We start from the raw sequence: 12,162 nt of genomic DNA on the forward strand, positions 1-12,162 counted from the left end.
AAAAGTTCTTTCTTGTGTCCAGACAAAATCATCCTCCTGGCAATGATGGGATTTTCCTTTGGTGCTTCCCCAAGTGCGCCCCATGAACCTTCTTGGCTTACTTACTGAATTCTACCCAGAACGTTCTAAGGACAGATTCCCAGTTGTCTTTGCCCCTCTCAGGCCCTACTCAATCATATTCTCAAGAGAGGGAGCCCCGGACTCTGCATCTTTGACAAACTTCCCAAACAATTCTTGAACACAGCAGAGTCTAAGAACCACTAGCAGGTTGAATGAAACCCCGCTTCTACTTCGGGGATCAGAGGGACCTGCACTGATATCCCAGTTCTGCACTAACCTAAGATTTCTGTGACTTGGTTTCCTGGTTTTTATCTTTATTTTCTTACATATTTATTTATTTATTTGACATGGAGAGAGAGAGAGAGCACAAGCACGGAGGTAGAACAGAGGGAGAGGGACTAGCAGTCTCCCCGCTGAGCAGGGAACCCGATGCGGGGCTCAATCCCAGGACCCTGAGATCATGGCCTGAGCTGAAGGCAGACGCTCAACCGATGGAGCCACCCAGGTGCCCCGATGTCCTGGTTTTTAAAGGGATAATAATAATCTGTGTGAAGATTAAATGCATGTAAATGACTTAAGACTTGGGCTTGAGCAAAGTTAAGGGCTCAAGAAATGTTAGCCATTGTTTTTCCCCTGCTAAGTGTGCACCGTTGCTTCTGCCATCCTTCTGTGGCACAAATCAAGGGCCCTCCCCATCCCAGAAATCACCCAGTCGAGCTGAGCTAATGGAAGCAGGAGAGGATGTCCCCGAGAGCGCTTTGGTTTTCCTCCCTGCTGCTCTCCACCTGCCATGCGCTGTAAGGACACACTTGGCCACTGGAGGGCAACATCGACCCAGCTCATGTTAAGACCCGCTTTCCCAAATGGCATTTTCAGGTAGTAGTGTGCAGAGGGAAGATGGAGGCCCTAATGGGGGCTTACTGGACTCTGGGTACGTTGTTTTACCGAATGCCCACCCTCCTCCAGGCAGCGCTTAGTGAACAGATGTGCCCTAAATATAACCTATAAAGAAAAGTTTTGCAAAAACAACTGTTTTCCCATTGTCTTGAATTATAAAATGGGAATTTTGCTCCTAAACCTGGGGTCTCCGGCAAGCGCCCAGGGACAGTTTTCTGAGTGCCCACCATCCTGACACCAGATTTCCCCTCTTCTCTGCAAGCCCACAGCAGGCTCCCTATCCACCCCCCACCCCGGCCTCCAGCCACCAGATTCACGTGAGGAACTCGCGGGGTGCAGCCTAGAGAAAGGAGACGGCTCCCTCCCTGCACACTTGATGTTTCTTTCTCAACCTGGCAGCAGGGATAGGTTCTCCGACCAGCAGGTCCCAGTGTTCTAGGACAGTGTTTGGACTGAGTGTGAGAATCCCTTGGAGTGCATCTCAAGGGTCAAGCTCTCAGGTCAAGTTGCTCTCAGACATGTCCCTGAGAATGGGCTGTGTGTTCATTTGGCTTAGCCCCACAGCAGTCTCTTGGTGGCTGTTTGTGCTGTAAGCTCAGTGGGCAGCTGGACTGACTCCTGTTGGGGTAACACTGTGAAACTGCAAAACCCGAGACTCAATGCCATCCGAGGAGGAGGGAGCTGGTACGCCTTCTTCCTGGAAGCTTCTTCCTGGTAGCCCGCCTTGTCCTCGTCCTCAGCCAGCGTGGTGCTTGGTGGCTCTGGGAGCAAAGTCCCCAGGCACAGAGATGCAAGAGCTCGACTGGGTACGAGTAGGACAGTGACAGCAGTTGCCTCTGACTCGGATGCTGGCCACCCATCGTCCCAGCCCCAATTCCCCTGGCCTCCAGCTGCAGCCCCTCATCAGGGCCGGGAATCCATTCTTTCCCACTTTCGTGGAGCATGTCCTGTTTGTTGGCTGGCCAGCATCCACCTCTGGAGAGTCCACTCCTTATGAGAGTTTTGTGGGGAGGCAGAGGCTGTGTGTTGCTGGCAAGGAAGAGTCCTGTCACACCCAGACCAAGTCCAGGTGGCCTGAGTGGGGCTGCACCCTCCACCTCCGGGGAGCACACAGGCCAGGCTGAAACCAGAGAGCAAATTCCATTGCCCTGGCTGAAGCCACCATGTTCCATACCTCTGGGGGACTTTATCCGGGTACCCCCGCAGCTCTGCCTCAACCTACTTCTGTGACCTCAAGCAAGGCATTGCTCTCTGGCTGTAATCTTCTCCTCTGTCAAATGGCAAGGTTGGACTCCATGACCCCCACATTGCACTCTAACATTTCACATTCTGGTCCTTCATCCCACCGTTCGCCCGCCATGGAGGCCCATTTAAGCTTCCCTGGAAATCTCTCACCCCTCCCGTGGCACTCCCCATGCTCTTACCTTGTAATGGCTCCTTCCTCTCTTCCTGAAATGCTGCTTTCCCCACTGGGCCCAAATTTGGAACTAAAAAGAATTTTTGCCGTGAGTAGAGCCTGAGAGGGCTCCCAGAAAATTCTGGGAAGGACAAGGGGACAGCTCCATTAGATCTGATCCGAGACGACTGAAAACGAAACAAAAACCTCAACTCCTGATCTTCTCCAACAACTTAGTGTCCAGACTGTGTCCTGCTTGCAGCCCTCAGCCCCGTGCCACCATCCAGCTCCCCCACCTCCTGCTGGGCCCAGCCATTCTGGCCCTTTTGGGTGTAGCTTCCATCTCCCTCCTCTGTGGGCTACTGTGTTTAGGGTTAGGGGGTCTGGTCCAAAGGCTGTGTGGCCACCCCCCAAGCACCAACATCGCCAACTCGGGCCTTTGAGCCTGGAGTGGTTTCTCCAGAGCCTCAAGCGTCTAACCCAGGCCACTGATATCAGGGAGGCAGTCAGGCTTCCCAGAGACCTGGACAACAGAGCATGAATTAGTTTCCTACTGCTGCTGTAACAAACTACCACACACATAGTGACTTAAAACAACACAGATTTATTATCTGTGTCTAGCTCGGAGCTCCCCCAGGTTCCATTCTAGATCCGGACCACAATAGAGCAAACATCACAATAAAGCCAGCCAGCTGAAATGTCTGGTCCCCTACTGCACAAAAAAGTGGTGTTTGCACTATACCGTGGCCTAGTATGTGTGCGATTAACATTGTGTCCAAAAAAAACGACGCACATGCCTTAATTTTAAAATGCTTTATTGACACAGAGACATAAAATGAGCAAATGTTGGAAAAATGGCACCAAGACTTACTCAACGCAGGGTGGCCACAAAGCTTCAACCTGTAAGCAACACATTATCTGCGAAGTGCCATACAACAGGGTATGCCTTATGCCTATGGTTTTGGAGTTCAGAAAGCCAAGGTCAGTAGCAGGGCTGCATTTCTTTGGGAGGTTCTAGGGGATAATCCATTCCCCTGCCGGTTCTAACTCCTACCGGCCGTCCACATGCCTCGGCTTATGGCCCAACAGCGTTCCAGCCTCTGCCTCCATCATTTCTCCTTCTCTGACTTAGACACTCTGGCCTACTCTTTCTGAAGGCCCACCTAGACCATCTAGCATAATCTCCCCATCTCCAGACCCTTAATTGCCTCTGCAAAGTCCCATCTGCCATGCAAAAGACGTCATCACAGGCTCCAGGGACCAGGGCCACGATTCAGCCCACCGCGGAGCTCTAAGACTGGAAGAGCACTCCCCTTACTAGGATTTTTCTAGGGCCAGGCCTTTTTGCCTTACGAATATTTAAAATAGCGGGACGCCTGGGTGGCTCAGTTGGTTAAGCAGCTGCCTTCGGCTCAGGTCATGATCCCAGCGTCCTGGGATCGAGTCCCACATCGGGCTCCTTGCTCGGCAGGGAGCCTGCTTCTCCCTCTGCCTCTGCCTGCCATTCTGTCTGCCTGTGCTCGCTTTCTTTCCCTCTCTCTGACAAATAAATAAAATCTTAAAAAAATAAAAAAATAAAATAAAATAGCTTAACAAAGGACAGATAATTTAAAAAAAAAAAAAAAAAAAAACTGTGTTAATACTTACTGTCACCAATTAAATGCCTACCACCGGCCAACTCAAACAGAAAACAGCATTGTTGACACCACGTGGTGGGGGGGTGGTTAAAGATTTTATTTCTTTGACAGAGAGAAAAAAACAGCAACAGGGAACACCAAAAGGGGGAGCAGTAAACAGGGGAAGAAGGAGAAACAGGCTCTCTGCTGAGCAGGGAGCCCGATGCGGGGCTCGGTTCCAGAACCCTGGGACCAAGACCTGAGCCGAAGGCAGATGCTTAATGACTGAGCCACATGTGGGGAGGTTATGCGCCCAGCTGGGAAGTAGCAGGCCCCACCCGAGCCCATGTGTCTCCTCTGAAAGGCACTGATGTCGAAAGAGGTTGTATTTCTTCCCTTGGTGACAGGAAGCAGACCTGTCTAGGGCTGGGTATAGGGTAGGTGACCCAGAGGCATGCCCCACCCCACCTTTCAACACCATCCATGCCCAGCAGCCCTACCCTTTGGCACAGGCCAAAGAACCCACAAAGCCTCTAAGCTCCTTACAACCTAAGGAAACCTTATTTGTTCTCAGTTCTGGTAACTCGCTCACTCTACTGACTGTACCCTTCGGGCATCAGTCTTGTATCCAGGGGACTGTTCTGAGTTGGCCCAGTGACAGGACACAGCAGATTCCTGAGACAGGCCTGGGATGTGGAATGTTCGCAGCATTTTATGGAAGGCTTGACAGGCCAGAGAAAGAGCAGCTGTATTTACGGACTGGCCTTTATCAGGCTGTCAACAAAATCCCTCCAAAGGTATGCGGCAGAGGCAGATAAAAACACAGAAGAAATCCATGCCCTACCTCGGCAGGAAAGATGCAATGTGTTCATCCCACCGACGCAGGATCAACCTTCGTCGGGGTAGGAAATTCCATGCACCCAATCATTCAGAGTAAGCTGGAATGGTTTATGATGAAAAGTGGCCAACAGTGAGACACAAAAGACCATCAAGGGAGTAAGGCGACAGGCTGCAGTAGAAGTGCCCGAGGAGGGGCCTGGGCTCAGGGGCCCTGGTGACCCAGCAAACAACACCCGACTCTAGAATCGATGCCCTGAGATCCCCAGGGCCTTGGGGAAAACCCGGAAGTGGGTTAACGCCTCATCTTGTGTCCTGCTTCAGACTCCCCATGTGACACATGTCACAATCCTCAACCTGTAACCCGAAAACCCAGCAACGAACGCCAGGGGAACTTGAGATCTCCTAGGTAGAAAGAAATAGAAGGATGAAATAGATCCAACTCTTGGCATGAAGATTCAGAGGTTTTATACTCATGAAAACCTGTGGATTAATTTAAGGAGCTTGAAGTCCTAAGAGAATCTGGCATATATTCACTTTGGGGTTTTTACCTGGAATGTGAAATTGAGATTAGATGTGATTTTCATTTTAGAGGTAGAAGGGAACTGTCAGTAAACAGCTTTGAGCTGCCCCAGAGGACTCGATTTCCATTTATAGTATTTCAGTTGCTTTGTGCTGAGCAAGAATTTGTGGCCTCAATTTAAATTTGTCTCAGTGGGGAGCCCGAGGTACCGAGGAATAATTATTAAAATCTGTAAGTATGTTTAAAATATTTACAGGAACTTAATTATTTTGGGAGAGTTAAACGGGGTTGTTTGGGGAGTGGTTAATTGTTACATGTGTGAATGATTAGAAGCAAGAGTGTTTTTATTCTTATAGAAAAAAATGACATTATCCATATAAGAGGAGTGTGATGACCTAAACAGCTTCAGAAACGGATTTTAGAATGTTTACCTCTTTAACAGACTGAAAATTTTAAGTAACTACAGCCATCTGCACACACATAAGCACACTTGAATATTGGGAATATCAAGTAAGGGCATTTCTTTAAAGGATGTGGACTAACTCAGTAAAAGCATACTTTCGTCCAAATGACACTTACACAATTATTTTCTAACCTGAGTGGTGAAAAGGCCGATTGATCGTACCTCTAGAAACTGTGGTATAGTCAAGTGCTTGTACCTTGGGTTTAGGAAACCTTCGGGTTGGAACAATTTCCCCCTCCTCTACTCCTCTACCACTGTGCTCTCAGTTAGACTTGCAAGTAAATAGCTAATAAGACAGGGAATCTTGTGTATTAGCCTCTTTAAAAGGACTTTGAGCCTCTGAGGCCAGGTTCTGGCCTTGTTCCATGTTCTTCCCCCATGGGGCTGCACCCATGGCAGACCAACAGTGAGCATTTACTGGACTTTTAACCAGCTAGTGGTTAATCCGACAGGAATGTCCCCAAAGCAAATGCCAACCTCTACCCCATGTCCTTCCTTCTAAACAGTCTGCTTGCCTCTTTCCCTGGGCAGTGAGTATTCTAGAATGTTCTAAGATTCTAGGAGCTCTATGGATATGCACTGGCTTTCCAACAGCACTGTTATTGCCACTTAATGGCTGAAGGAACTACAGTACAGTCTCCCCACTTTGGAAATGGCAGTCTATTGCACTGGTATTACCACCGATAGTCTTCTCTCCCTGTCCTGTAAATAAGAAACAGCCTCAGGGAGGAGATACAGGTAAGGAGGAAAAACTGGAGAAGCTAGAGGGGGGCACACAGATGCCCTGGGGAGCTTGTTAAAATGCAGATTCTGAAAGTCTGGGGTGAGGCCCAAGACTGCATTTCCAGCAAGCTCCCAGGTGATGCTGGGAGGCTGCTGTTTGCAGGACATTTTTTTTTTAAGATTTTATTTATTTATTTGAGAGAGAGAACGAGCGCAAGTTGGGGAGGGGCAGAGGGGGGGGGCACAAAAGCAGACTCCCTGCTGAGCAAGGGAGCCAGAGATGGGGCTTAATCCCAGAACCCTAGAATCATGACCCGAGCCAAAGGCAGACACTTAACCGACTGAGCCACCCAGGCGCCCTGACTGGATGACATTCTGAATAGCGAAAAACACGAGGACTCTTTAAGACAGTTCAGTGTGGGGGCGCCTGGGTGGCTCAGTGGGTTAAAGCCTCTGCCTTTGGCTTGGGTCAGGATCCCACGTCGGGCTCTCTGCTCAGTGGGGAGCCTGCTTCCTCCTCTCTCTCTCTGCCTACTTGTAATCTCTGCCTGTCAAATAAATAAATAAAATCTTTAAAAAAAAAAAAAAGACAGTTCAGTGTGTTCCCTTATAGGAAAAAATAGGGAGGGGCACACAGGTATCACAGAGCTGATGCCACAGAAAACAAAGGTAGGACTTATCATTACAAAGTCCCTTCCTTACACATCCATGACCTTATCTTCAACTCATTTAAGAGACTTCTGAGGAAACCACTTTTTTTTTTTTAATTAAATAAACATAGCAAAATATAGGAGGATGGAATGTGCCAGAGTCAAAAACCTATTAAGGTTGGGTAGAGGTGGACCCCATCATCCTTGACCCCACACACCCTCCTGGAAAACAGTAAGCAAGGAGCAGGCCAAGAGAGGTCATGGTAGCGCTGTTGCTTTAATACGGTGTGTGACAAGTAGTATCAAAATCGTCCACACTCTCCAATCTTGTTCATTTTTAATCAGCAACATTAAAACTAAAGGAAAAAAGTGTATTAACCACACCTCTGGGCTTAAAAACGAGAAGACAAGACACAGAAATTCTCTTCCTTAAAAAACAGCCATTTCAAAAGATTTTTTTTTAATATCATAAAATATTTTCATGGACAAGTGAGCTAGCAAACACACATGCACCAATGTGCCTTTTGACAAGATATCCCCCTACCCCCACCCCTCCACTCCCACAGCAAGGTGGACATGAGATTGGAGAAATGAATACAGCAGATGATACAGAGAGAAAAAAAAATTGATAAAAAGTATAGAATAGAACGTTGTGCTTGGTTATTGTCCTATGTCACAATAAAACAAAACATTTCGGTGCAAACAGTTAATTTTTCCTCTTTTCCATTTAAGTCTGGTGGAGAAAAAAATACTTTTTCTATAATAAAATATGTGGTTTTTTGGTTTTTTGTTTTTTTACTTTTTTTAACGTAACTTTTTTTTTCTTTTTTGCAGAAAATAATTTTGTAAACTGTCACTTTGCGGGCAGGGAGGCTCGATGCCACGTGGGTCCCAGCTCTCCCGGTTCGAGGCAGAGCACAGAGACCACACCTGGGCGGGAGAGGGGGCAGTGGGGGCGCAGGGCAGGGGCGCACAGCGGGCAAGGCAAGGGCGCTGGCCTGGGCAGGCGGGTTAGAGGTCGCTCTCGCCGTAGAGCGCCGTGGAGAAGGACATGTAGTCCAAAGCACCTGGCACGGCATCGGGGCCGGTGTAGGGGGCCATCCGCGCGATGCAGTACTCGGCCTGGTCGGGCGGCAGCTCTCGGCGCAGCTCATCCACCGTGATGTAGTTCTGGGGAGAGAGCCAGCAGGGGGACCCGGATGTCACTATGGGCGACAGCACCCCGCCCCGTCCCCTACTCCTGCTTCTGGATACAGAGACGTGCGCACACGCACAGATCCACAGGTGTATCCCGTATACATATATAATGCGTGTGTTTATAATGCATACACGTGCATACATACACATGTGTGCATATACAAAATACATGTTCCTTTTCAATCTCCTGTTTGCCATCTCTGTAGCAGTCTGGCCTGTTTCCAAGCTAATTCAAATGCTAACTGCACCTGTTATTTCAGGTATCACTCTGGTCTGCAGCAATCACAGGCTAGAGCCACCCACAGGGACTCTGGTAACACAAGGGAGGCACACCCACTCAAGCAAGCACTCTGAAGATGATGAATATCCACAAATACAGTGAGCATCCAAGTGGGTGCTCGCGGGGGGACAGCTACCTCCACCAGGTTTGCAAGATGCAGGCCTGCCCGCGCCTCCCTGGTCCCCAGCCCAGGTCTCTGCGCACCTGTGACAGGTCTACTGGGAAGTTGGTTCTCTGGGGAGTTTAGCCTCCAGAACAGCTCACTCGGAGGCTTGGCCCCACGAGGTGGGCCCCCAGCACCTTGCCCTACCTCTGCCAAAGCCCCCTACGAACCAGCTTTGAGGAGAATGGGGTCACCCCTAGGTCACTCCAAAAGCCAGGAACCCAGGCCCCTTTCTGGACTTGAGAGACCCAGAGTCACTTGAAGGAGATGGTTTCCAAGGGTCATTCCAACTCCAGGTGCCAGGACTCTAAGAGGGTGTCCTTAAACTTTAGGAACTGACCTTCAGGAACTTCTCTTGGCTCAATCTTTCGCTTTTATAGACTGAGACATTTCAGAAATGATGCTCCCCACTGGCTTTGGCTTTTTATAACTCCATTTTTTCAGTCTGAAGGAAAGATGGCAGAAGGCCTATCCTATGAATTTTACAGAAAGGAAATCTGACCTCCAGACATCCCCGCTTTGCCAGTTTCTGCTGGCACTCCCACTGTTCCACTGCCAGGCAGGGCACTGCAGGGAACTTGGGAAATTGGGAAACCCAAACTGACTGCTGCTCAGGGTAGACCAATCAGACACACGCTACCCTCCCACTCCCTGATGGTGGTCCGCGCCGGCGTGCAGCGCAATAGCAGGGTGAAGTCTGAGTTCTCAGACGACCCTTCCATCACCCGGTCACGTCCTCACCCCACTCTACCCGCCTCCACGACTCACCACTCCCACCTGACTACGAAGGGGTCCCGCTCCCTGGAAAGAGACCCCCTTAGACTCACGCTGTGCCCGAACACCTTAGCTGATCCCAAAACTTTACAGAAATGGGGGGAGATGGACAGCAGGGGGAAGCCCAGTGGAAGAAGGGGACGCAGGGTGCAAGTGACCCCCCCCCTGCACCCTGCACAGACAGCACCCACGCCACCGGAGACCTACCTTGTCCCCAGCCAGGATCTTGAAGGAGGCCATGACCTGGTCTGCTGTGTCTGTGTCGGCCGTCTCCCGAGACATAAAGTCAATGAAGGCCTGGAACGTCACTACACCCAGGCGGTTGGGATCCACGATGCTCATGATACGGGCAAATTCTGCCTCTCCCTAGAGAGAAGAACCAACCCCAGGCCTGTCAGCCTCTCAGCCGCAGGCTGCCGGGAATGTCTCATACGGACCTACGCCCCTGGGGGCTCAGAGCTGCCTGAGGCTGCTGGGGAGGGGGGGACACAGCGGCCCCTGGGGGCTGTCCTAAGGGCATCACAGGGACATTAGACCCAAGAGCGAAGACTCCGTTCAGGCTTCCCACACCCCCCAGGCTCCCATCGGAGCACATGATGACAATGCTGACGACAGCTGTAACGGCTGCCAGTCGCGACATGTACCGCGAACCGCACTCTTCTGACGGCTGGATGCCTTTCACCTCTTTTCTCACCCCCCCCCCCATTGTATGGCGCAGGTCCTTATTACTTCCATGAGGTTTCCAGATGAGCAACTGGAGGCCCAGACAGGCTTGGTGACTTGCTCAGAGTCACACAGCCAGCAGGTTAACAGAGCTGGGATTTGAACTTGGATGGTCTGGCTCCACAACCTGCGCCCCCCCCCCCACCACAGTGTACTTCCTGTGTGTCAGACCCAGGAGCCACACTCACAAAGTTCCTTTGGTGAACCCTGGCCGCAGTCCCGTAGGGGTCCCCTCACCTCACCCTGCTCCCCAAGCTGGTGATGACAGAGCTGGGGTTTACTCCTGGGTTCCCTGCGTCCTAAGCCTGTGCCCTGGCCTGGCCTGGGGCAGCCCACAAGCTCTGCCCTTTGCACTGAGGCCTGGCACCTGCCTCGCGGCCCAGCTCAGGCCCCCGAGTGTGAGGTTATACCATGGAGGAGGCAGTAAAGGCCAAGGGGTGGTGGGCGTGGCTGCAGCCACCCCCAGGGCAGCCGCAGAAATCTCTGTGCTTCCTGAAAGAGGAAGTCGAGCCAAACCCTACCCGGAAGTCCAAACCTCCAGTCCTTCTTGCTAGCGTTGGGGGCCAGCCCCACCAGCCACCATGGGAGAGGAAAAGCCCACCACCACAGGAAGTACCAAAAAAATACACCAGCACAGAGACCGAGGTGAGAGGGCCAGACCTCTGGGACACACGCAGCCCACGAGGCTGGGCCCAGCCTACAGGGCTCCATCTTCCCCATGGACCAGAATCATGAGGGAGGGCAGCCCCTAGCCTGAGGGCTTCCAGCCTGCTCTCGCCAGGCCTCGGCTTTCCTGGCCAGACAGCGAGCCCTCGTCAGAACAGAGGGTGGGGTTTACATTACCATGTTGTAACCCATGGAGATAAGGCAGGCGCGGAAATCATCCGTGTCCATCATGCCTGTCTTCTTCTGTGGGGCCAGTGGCACCAAGACACAGGAGGGTCAGAGGCAGGAGGAGGAAAGGCCGGCCCAGGGCCAGGAAGACAGGGCACAGATGGCCAGAAGGGGAGGTCAACATGTATGATTGGGGGCGTTAGGAAGGGAAAAGGAACACAGGAGGAGATACATCCACGGGGAGGAGAGAGAACAGGGAGAGGCAACAGTCCGTCCACAGGATGGAGAGTGACGAGGAGAGAGGAAGATGGGCCCCGGGCAGGTTCCCACAAAAGACGACCGAGGGCAGAGGTCAGAGGTCGGAGCAATTGGAAGAGGAGCCCGACACGGGCCAGGCAGGGACAGCAGGAGAGGACGAGCCCCCGAGGCCCACAGGAAAGGGGAGACAGGGAGATCCAGACAGAGAGAGAAAAGAGAAAGGAGAAACGCGTTATTTCTCGCCCCGGATGCCACCCCTGAGTGTGCTCCATGCAGGAGGCGAGTACCTGGGGGTCGTTGCCAATATCATAACCCAAGCTGATGAGGCAGGCTTTGAACTCCTCGGGACCCAGCGTGCCGGAGTGATCCTGGGGCCGCCGTGTGCCAGGCAGCGAGCCATGCGGTGCCAGGGAGGTGGAGGCCGTGAGGGGAGGGGGTGGGCCATGCCCCAGGGGGGAGGGTGGTGCGTGTGGGGAGACATGGGGACAAAGGCATGCGGAGGGAGAGGGTGGTGGGTGGAAGGGGCAGGGGAGGAGGGGAAATAAAAAGTGCACACAGTTAGACACACGGACGAGGCCCAGTGGGTGCCCTCTCCCTGGCACACGCAGCCCGGCTCCGGGAAGCAGGCCAGAGGGGACCATGGTGAGCCAGGAGGGTGAGAAGCTCCCCCAGAAGGGCCCAGCCCACCCCAGCCCCAAGGCCCTGATGCCGCTTTCCAAGAGGGCTTCACCCACCCAGGAGAATGGAGGACAGGGAAGCAGGCAGGGG

General features: G+C 52.0%; 1 protein-coding gene across 3 annotated transcripts in view; it reads right to left on the bottom strand.

The window, feature by feature from the left end:
* Window positions 1–7,423: 7,423 nt before the first annotated feature.
* Window positions 7,424–12,162, bottom strand: part of ACTN1 (actinin alpha 1) — a 96,387-nt gene continuing 91,648 nt past the window's right edge. Inside the window, exons 19-22 of one of the 3 annotated variants that reach the window (XM_059182422.1) lie at window positions 11,682–11,762; window positions 11,146–11,211; window positions 9,787–9,945; window positions 7,424–8,335 (exon numbers count right to left, since the gene is read on the bottom strand). In XM_059182422.1, the coding sequence (XP_059038405.1) occupies window positions 8,177–8,335; window positions 9,787–9,945; window positions 11,146–11,211; window positions 11,682–11,762 (465 nt within the window). In that variant the 3' untranslated portion in view covers window positions 7,424–8,176. The remainder of the gene's footprint in view (window positions 8,336–9,786; window positions 9,946–11,145; window positions 11,212–11,681; window positions 11,763–12,162) is intronic. The other 2 variants (XM_059182424.1, XM_059182423.1) reach the window with 2 other exon arrangements.

The sequence above is a fragment of the Mustela lutreola genome, chromosome 7 (assembly GCF_030435805.1).
Source record: "Mustela lutreola isolate mMusLut2 chromosome 7, mMusLut2.pri, whole genome shotgun sequence".
In the NCBI taxonomy this organism is placed as follows: domain Eukaryota; kingdom Metazoa; phylum Chordata; class Mammalia; order Carnivora; family Mustelidae; genus Mustela; species Mustela lutreola.